Consider the following 8,682-nt stretch of genomic DNA (forward strand, 5'->3'; position numbering starts at 1 on the left):
TAGAAGCACTGAGTACAACATCTATGTTTTCATGATTTTCAAGAAAAATAATCCAAGCTGATTATAAATATCCAAGAAAAGTTTAGTATATCTTCATATATTTATTTTTCCGACATATAGCGTTGCCGATAATTTGAATAATTTCTTCATGACAATGTAGCAATAAAAAGCATAGATGTTTTACTCTTCAGGATAAACTCAAGCTGGCCGACATTTTTCCATAGTCATTCGCAAGGCATCGCAACAAAATTCATTATATACACGCTAACAAGTTACATGTGCAAGTTATGTTTGTACAGGAAAGAATGATTCCTAGGCTAAATTAGATAAATAGATGCCTTCATGCATACATCAAATTTACACAGCATTCTCGGCTATCACCTCTATTTCATCTCAGTTTCCTAGGCTGAATGACAAAACAGATGCCTTCATATACATACATAAATTTACACAACAATGTCGGTTTTCATCACAAGTCCTAGGTTTCCTAGGCTAGATTAGACAACAGATCTTTCATGCCTACATCAATTTACACAGCAATGGCGGATTTCATCTCCATTCCTTCTCGGCGCGAATCAAACGCCTCCAAACATACAAAACTCGGCAGCAACATTCTGCCCACTGCCCAGAGTCAAGGGTTTTCATCTCTATTCCTTTTCAACAAAGCCAACAACCAGTTTACAAGGCATCTATATCTTATCACCATTCACAATAATTTATCATCTCTGCGAGCAACCATTGTCTTAATAGCAGTACCAATGGATCTTTACAGAACAGTAATTTAAACTCTGACTAGATCTTCTGTTTCTTCAAGGACGGCGGGGCAACAATCACACTTCTAATCTGCGGCCCCGTCCAAGCATCTCCGTCAGGTTTATTAACCAGAGCTGGATGCTCTGCAGCCTCCTGAATCTTTCTCTTGTTGACAAAGTTTGCCACCCTCGCCATATTTACATCTTTCGGTCCGCTGCGAACATGGTAGACATGATCAGCTCTTAGAGCTTCCCGGAGAGTTAGCACCTCTGGCCTACCATCCTTGGTAGTTTTATTCAAGCTATGATCCACATGCATTCTCTGTGGCATGCTACCTTCATTCCTTCCAGAGCTGGCGGTGGAATCTCGATGAACTGAACTGTCCACACGCATATGCCTGGAAGCATGTCTATCAAAGTTATTGCTTTTTAGGCCTCTGTGTGAAGGATTTGTATGACTCAGAAGAGAGTCTGGGGTGCTTATTATCTGCTCTTTCCTCACCGGAGATCTAGCTAGAGCTGTAGCAGACCTTCTTTCACCTCCAGCCGAAGGGTGAGTATGCGGTTTCCTCTCCGGACTTCCAGCTCGAGCTCGAGCTGTAGTGGGCTGTCTTTTGCCTCCGACTGAAGGATTTGTATCCCTCAGAACAGAGTCTGGGGTGCTTATTATCTGCTCTTTCCTCACCGGAGATCTAGCTAGAGCTGTAGCAGACCTTCTTTCACCTCCAGCCGAAGGGTGAGTATGCGGTTTCCTCTCCGGACTTCCAGCTCGAGCTCGAACTGGAGCTGTAGTGGGCTGTCTTTTGCCTCCGACTGAAGGATTTGTATCCCTCAGAACAGAGTCTGGGGTGCTTATTATCTGCTCTTTCCTCACCGGAGATCTAGCTAGAGCTGTAGCAGACCTTCTTTCACCTCCAGCCGAAGGGTGAGTATGCAGTTTCCTCTCCGGACTTCCAGCTCGAGCTGGAGCTGGAGCTGTAGTGGGCTGTCTTTCGCCTCCGACTGAAGGATTTGTATCCCTCAGAACAGAGTCTGGGGTGCTTATTATCTGCTCTTTCCTCACTGGAGATCTAGCTGGAGCTGCAGAAGACCTTCTTTCGCCTCCAGCTGAAGGGTGAGTATGTGATTTCCTCACCGGACTTCTAGCTCGAGCTGGGGCTGGAGCAGCAGTGGGCTTTCTTACGCCTCCGACTGAAGGATTTGTATGCCTCAGATCAAAGTCTGGGGTGCTTATTGTCTGCTGTTTCCTCACCGGAGATCTAGCTAGAGCGGTCGTGGACCTTCTTTCACCTCCAACTGAAGGTTGAGGATGCCTCAGAACAGGGACTTGGATACTTATTATCTGCTGTTTCCTCACCGGAGTTCTAGCTCGAGCTGGAACTGGAACAGGACTTCTTTCGCCTCCATCTGAAGGGCGAGTGTGCCTCGGAACAGAGCCTTGCGTTCCTATTTTCTGTTTCCTCACCGGTGTTCTAGCTCTAACTGGAGCTCTAGTGGGCATTGTGCCTCCAACAGAGTCTGGGGTGCTTCCTATCTTCTGTTTCTTCACCGGAGCTGGAGTTGTAGTTGCAGCTAAAGTTGGCCTATTTAGGCCTCCACTGGTAGAGAGCTCCTGCCCCAAAACAGGACCCACTGTGTTTTTCATCTGCTGTTTCTCCACCGGAGATGGAACTGGATCTGGAGCAGGCCTTTTTAGGCCTCTCCTTGAGTATGTATACTTCAGAACAGGCTTCGGGAAGCTTATCTGCTGCTTCTCCACCAGAGGCTGAGCTGAAGGGGACTGGATAGCAGGAGTCGTGCTTATTATTTGCTGCTTCTCCACCCACGTATGAGCTGGAACAGGCCGGATAGCAGGAGTCGTGCTTACTATCTGCTGTTTCTCCACCGGAGGCTGAGCTGAAGTGGGCTGGATAGCAGGAGTCGCGCTCATTATCTGCTGTTTCTCCACCGGGGTCTGAGCTGGAAAAGACCGGATAGCAGGAGACATACTTATTGTCTGTTGTTTCTCCACCGGGGTCTGAGCTGGAATGGGCCGGATAGCAGGAGTCTTGCTTCTTATCTGCTGTTTCTCCATCGGATCCTGAGGTGGAACGTACCGGATAGCAGGAGTTTTGCTTCTTATCTGCTGTTTCTCCATCGGATCCTGAGGTGGAACGTACCGGATAGCAGGAGTTTTGCTTCTTGTCTGCTGTTTCTCCACCGGGGTCTGAGCTGGAATGGGCCGGATAGCAGGATTCGTGCTTCTTGTCTGCTGTTTCTCCACCGGGTCCTGAGCTGGAACAGACCGGATAGCAGGAGTTTTGCTTATTGTCTGCTGTTTCTCCACCGGGGTCTGAGCTGGAATGGGCCGGATAGCAGGAGTCATGCTCCTTTTCTGCATTTTCTCCACCCGGTCTTGGTCTGGAATGGGCCGGATAGCAGGAGCTGTGATTATTGTCTGTTGTTCCTCCATCAGGGTCTGAGCTGGAATGGGCCGGATAGCAGGACTGCTGCTTATTGTCGGCTGTTTCTGCACCGGGGTCTGAGCTGGAATGGCCCGGATAGCAGGAGTCGTGCTTCTTATCTGCTGTTTCTCCACCAGAGGCTGAGCTGAAGTGGGCTGGATAGCAGGAGTCGTGCTTGTTATCTGCTGTTTCTCCACCAGAGGCTGAGCTGAAGTGGGCTGGATAGCAGGAGTCGTGCTTACTATCTGCTGTTTCTCCACCGAGGTCTGAGCTGGAGTGGGCTGGATAGCAGGAGTCGTGCTTACTATCTGCTGTTTCTCCACCGAGGTCTGAGCTGGAGTGGGCTGGATAGCAGGACTCTTGGGGAGCTGGTTTCTTTTCATAAATAGCTCTTTCATTTGCTGGATAGCAGCTGCAAATTCAATTAACCGTCAGTTGTGAAAGAAAAATTATGGTATTTGAAGGTAAAAATGACTGTCAATGGATGCAAAAGAAAACTAACTTGATGACCTTGCCATATTTACACCGTACCTTCCAAGAGTTTTGGAGCAATATCGAACTGCTGCCACCATACTTTTCCATTTTCAGTAGGAAGCCTGACATTGTGGAACCTAGCAGCAAGGGAGAGAGATCCAGCAGCAATGTAGTGCGGTTTTAATTGTACTACCAATGTAGTCCGAAGCCTGCATAGGTGGAGAGCCAGGTCAGGAATAACGAGGTCGTCGACTCGGTGAAGGAAGATATGACAGTGTGGCACAAGTAACTTACGTATCATTTATGAGATTAGTTGCAGATTGTTTCACTTCCTTGTGGGAGATCCCGAGTTTCTTGAGAGCGACATTTAGTGGCTCATAAGGATGCTGTATATTGAGATCATATCTAATGGTTGAAAGCAATAGCGCTTCCCCTGCCAAAATTAGGGCCTTCTGTTTCTCAAGAATCACCTATTTTAAATTTAGAGAAGTTAAGCAACGCTACACCTGAAACATCCACAAAGAACAGGGCAGCTGCCAGCACTAGTAGTGGAAAGGGAGCAGTTGCCGGTACCTTCTGATTGATTCTGCGAGCAGCAACAGGGTTTTTCTTGTACATTGTTTCATGGCACCGGATTACCACACTTTCTAATTGGCAAGGCGTGTCTTCAATCTTCGAAGCAAGAAAAATGCAAGCTGTTGCAACAGTCTGGAAGAAACAAAATGTTAGAAACTAACCTTTTTAACTGGTAAGTTGATAATTAGAAACGGTATGAAGATGTGCTGCTGGGCCATATACACAGATCACTCAGCTGTGTACAAAAAAAATCCTTTCTGGGGAAGAAGTACCCACGGCAGCAAGAAGAATAGTACCTTAATCTGATGGAAATTACTGGGAGGAAAGTAAAGAAGGCAGGAAAACCGATTTTTAATACTTACTGTCTAGGGTATTATTAGAAAGTGCCGCTTCGATTTGGACAAAGATGCTCCAACGGAACCAGGACCACAGATGACAGACCTCATCTGTGCAATCTTAGGTGCTCCCGGTAAAATTGCACAAAGCTATAATTGACTTCCAGACCTCTTACTTAAAGGACTCGGTGTGAAATATCTCAAAACTCTACACTTCCCAAACCCATCATATAGTTGTCACACGCACAAAGGCATGACCCCCCCAAAAAAAAACATAGACACATTACATACACGATACTCAACAACCCCAAAATCAAATGTGGCACATAGACAGGTCGACGTTAGGATGGGACGTGCTAAACAGAAAACGGGCAACATTTTCAAGGGTCTACACAGGTAAGAGAAACGATTAGTTGGCACAGTTAAGAAAAAACTATAGTATTAGTTTGGACAGTGCTGACGCAGTTGTACAGAAGCAAGAGAAACGGTTAGTCCAGGCACACTGAAAGTAAAACTGGTGGTGAGTGTTGACATTTTACCCCCACACAAGAGCGTGGACAGCTTCTCAATTTTGGGGCGTGAATTCGACATATCCGACATTTCAAAGGGTTAGTGGTTAATGGTTTTAAAGGCCGTGTAGTGCTGAAACAATTTGCCATTGGTTGGTCCCGTGAACAGGCAGGGAGGGTATGTATACCTGCCACTCGTTCTTGGCGTGGGACTGGTGGAGGTAGAAGCGGTGGCAGAGCAGCATCCCCGTGGCGATTGCGATCTGGGGCCTGCAGACAGAGACCAAACAAAAAAATTCGCAGCTTTCGTCAGGGGAAGCAAGCGAATGCAAGGTGCGGCCAGGAAATCCCTGGCGTGCTGCCGCCTGATCTAGGGCACGGATCGGGCTATTTCGAGCGGAATTCAGAGATTGGGTGAAGGAAAGGAGGGGGGCAGAGGATGCTTACAGGCGGAGCCTGAGGCCGACGTCGCGGATGAAGCAGCAGTAGGTGGCCCGGAGCTGTTCCTCCTTGGCGGCGCCGACGCCGTCCCGCCTGGACGGCGACCCGCGGTCGATCTCGTCCTTGCTGAGGTACCAGGACCGGCCCCGCTCGCCCCCGTCGGCGGCCGCCGCCGCCATGGACGGCGCCCGCTCAGGTCGGGAATTCCAGCGGGGAGGCGGAGGGTGCGGCGGGGACGGGGGGTGGACTCCGGGAGGACGGGCGGCGACTTGGGGGGTTTGGCGGCGCGAGGAGAGAGACGCAGGCACGCGGGTGTGGTTTGGCCGTTTGGGGCAGGTGCGGAGGCCGAGGTAAAGGAACGGGACGGGACGGGTCGCGTCGGAGGTTTCGTCGCGAGCAAGTCGTCAGCCTAGCGTGGGTCCATGACGCGTGGGCCACGCGGAGGGGATCGAGTCGGTTCCGCGCCGCGTTCGGTTTGGCGCGGCTGGGCCGAAAAATGGGAGGGAGATGAGAGTGGTCGCGCTTGTTTGCCGCTATGGACGGGCTGGGCACGGATGACTATGGGCCGGATGTCCTTCCCCTCTGTTTGCTCCCTTCCTCTAAAAAATGAACTTTTTTTTTCTATCCACCTCGGCAAAGACAAACTCGGAAAATAACATGATTTACTCGAAACAACAGCTCAAAATAATTTTCAGTTAATTTGTTTGATTACTAAATCATGTACCTCGCAAGTTTTTCCTACCGCGATGGATAGTAATTTATCTTTTCAGAGGAAGGGATAGCAAGCAATTGCATAAGCACATGGAACACCATTCAGCCCATAACCCGTCCCACCCGATACTTACCCATACTCATACCATCAATAACAGCACACACGCATGACACCCCCCCCCCCCCATTTCCTCCTACCCAGGTACCCAGCCCCAACGAAAACCTACGGGTCATGGAACCAACTCGAACCATTACTCGTTGCCCCACACATCATCGACCCACGGTAGACTCACGACTCGCACGCGACGGAATCTCCTACGTAACCCGTGCTACCCCCTCCAACGTCCAGTCACGTTCCATTTCTTCTTCTGCCCTAGGACCCCAACCACAACGCAAAGTACCTAACCCAGCTAGAGACACCGGCTTATTTGTCCCAAAAACATTAGCGATCTATCCTTTACCTCTACGATAGACATGTGTTTCTTTTGCCGCTCGACGTATCACTCGCTAGGTTAGAACTCGTGGAGAACTGGCGGTAGCTTGAGCTTTTGGTCGCATGAGAAAATTAAGAGGTGCACACAGCTGTGGTTTGGATAGGGAGCGGTGGGGAGGCCAAGTATGGACGGAATGGGACGAGACGCGAGGGGGTATGATGGACTGCTTTGGGGTTTCATCGTGGGCAAGGCGTGAGACTGCGGTGGAATAATGGCGTGAGGGCACACAGAGGGCTTCAAGTCGGTTCAGCGCCCGTGTAGGGATTAGAGGAGAACTGGCTTGAAACCCTCAGCTATGCCCACACGTCATTTACCATGCGCGCGCCTTGGTCATGAGGAAATCTTCTGCGTGACTTGTGCTACCCCCTCTTGTACCGTCTCGTTATGTTTCTTCTTTACCTTAGCCTCCACACCCATCCCCTCCCAAGGATCCCAAACATGACACAAAGTACATCAACATACTAGAGAAGTTATGTTACTTGTCCCAACAACACCAGGGCTTACCTTTGCCTCTACGTAACTTACCTCTTTCTTTATGTAATCTACATCTCGCTCGCTGGGTTAGGGTTTTGATGGTTCCCCGGTGCCTCCACCCTACCCGAGATTAGGGGACATCTACAAGGTATAGAGAATTTGTGGTGTGTCCTTGATTGTGTGGCCAAAGGAGGGAAGATGCGGTGGCGAGAAGGATCTAGATCTGGTGGTGGTGTATGGTTTAATCTGGAAAGTATTACCTGCTAAGAAAAACTTGAAAGTGACGTGATTTGCTCAATAACAACAACAAAAATTATGCATCTTGCGCTAGAGTGAATTTTCTTACCGCTGCAACAATCCAATCTTTTTTCGATCTACATCTGACGAGTTGGGCTACGGTGTCAAGTCCATGGGTATCCTACCCCTTTTTGTGAGATCGGGGAGCGTGTGTGACGGGTTTGAAGAGTTGGTGTAGCTTCCATGATTGCAACGTCGATCTAGGACATGGGTGTAGATGATGTGGTGAGTAGATTCTAGATCTAGTAGAATTGAGTTGTTGAATATGGAAAATAATGGAGAGTAGTGGAAGAGAGTCGTGGAGAAATTACGGGGAGGTAGAGGACGAGAACTTGGGGGCGAATCCCATGCCGACGAGGCGCTGGTGACGCCTACGCCATTGAAGGGGCTTGGGACGAGGTGGGTTCATGTGGGAAGTTGCTTCGTGAGGAGCGGAGGAGGCGGCGGCCTGTGGGCAGAGGTAGGGAAGATAGGTTTTGGTTTGGTGTCGAGTAGGGTTTCGAACATATTTATAGAGAGCCTTAAGCGATCTGAGCCGTTAGATCTAAACCCTAGGATTCTATTAAAACTAAAATATGTAGGGTGTTAAATGTTAATTGTATTTGTTTCCTTTTGTAACACAAGGAAGGAGTGTGTCTCTCGGTCATGGAGTGACGTGTACTTGTATGTACATCGTACGTGGTTTCTGCAAAATTTTATATGGAAAAAAATAATTTTGTTTGAAAGAAACTTTCGATAAAGAAATTTTATCCAAGTATGGGTGATTGTTATCACAAAACATTTGCCATGTAATAAGACCTGGTTTGTCTTTTCAACCCAGGATCCAATCAAACTCATATTTTAATTGAGACGATCAACCTTAAGTGGCAGAGAAGGTTCGGGCCAACCAACATTGCTCTCTGATCTTGGGTAGATATTTTGTTGAAAGGAGGCAAAATATTTTCCTTTTCTTTGATATAGAAGAAGTGAATTGTCCAGTTTATAAAGGGAACTGGCGAAAACCGGTAGATCACAAAGCGCAACATGCCGGTCTCGAGACCACGCTCCACGCGAGTCGACGACTGAGTCAGCTGAGCGACCAAATTCGACACTTGAGCACCTACGGCGGGGCGATAAACCGTAGCTATCGCTTCAACATCTACGCCGACACCGAGGTTGCACACTAGCTAGCCAAT

The 8,682-nt window shown here is 48.6% G+C and overlaps 1 protein-coding gene across 2 annotated transcripts; it reads right to left on the reverse strand.

The window, feature by feature from the left end:
• Nucleotides 1-240: 240 nt before the first annotated feature.
• LOC127308523 (uncharacterized) lies at nucleotides 241-5,872 on the reverse strand. Of its 2 annotated transcripts, XM_051339368.2 has the most exons (6): nucleotides 5,538-5,872; nucleotides 5,279-5,360; nucleotides 4,244-4,378; nucleotides 3,965-4,140; nucleotides 3,728-3,879; nucleotides 241-3,608 (listed from the first exon to the last, which is right to left on the reverse strand). In XM_051339368.2, the coding sequence occupies exons 1-6, from the start codon at nucleotides 5,708-5,710 to the stop codon at nucleotides 793-795; spliced, it is 3,534 nt and encodes a 1,177-aa protein (XP_051195328.1). In that variant the 5' UTR covers nucleotides 5,711-5,872; the 3' UTR covers nucleotides 241-792. The 2 variants fall into 2 exon arrangements, with proteins under 2 accessions (XP_051195328.1, XP_051195332.1); XM_051339372.2 differs by lacking the exons at nucleotides 5,279-5,360; nucleotides 5,538-5,872 and adding an exon at nucleotides 4,609-5,208.
• Nucleotides 5,873-8,682: the final 2,810 nt, after the last annotated feature.

Source organism: Lolium perenne, chromosome 6, assembly GCF_019359855.2.
Source record: "Lolium perenne isolate Kyuss_39 chromosome 6, Kyuss_2.0, whole genome shotgun sequence".
NCBI lineage: Eukaryota > Viridiplantae > Streptophyta > Magnoliopsida > Poales > Poaceae > Lolium > Lolium perenne.

What these genes read in the sequence shown, in the direction of transcription:
- LOC127308523 (XM_051339368.2), bottom strand. Translation starts at nt 5,710, where the DNA reads ATGGCGGCGGCGGCCGCCGACGGGGGCGAGCGGGGCCGGTCCTGGTAC. An exon ending in ACGCCAAGAACGAGTGGCAG is followed by an intron (nt 4,379 to 5,278) that starts GTATACATACCC and finishes TGTTTCTTCCAG; the next exon opens with ACTGTTGCAACAGCTTGCAT. An exon ending in TGCTCCAAAACTCTTGGAAG is followed by an intron (nt 3,609 to 3,727) that starts GTACGGTGTAAA and finishes TTGAATTTGCAG; the next exon opens with CTGCTATCCAGCAAATGAAA.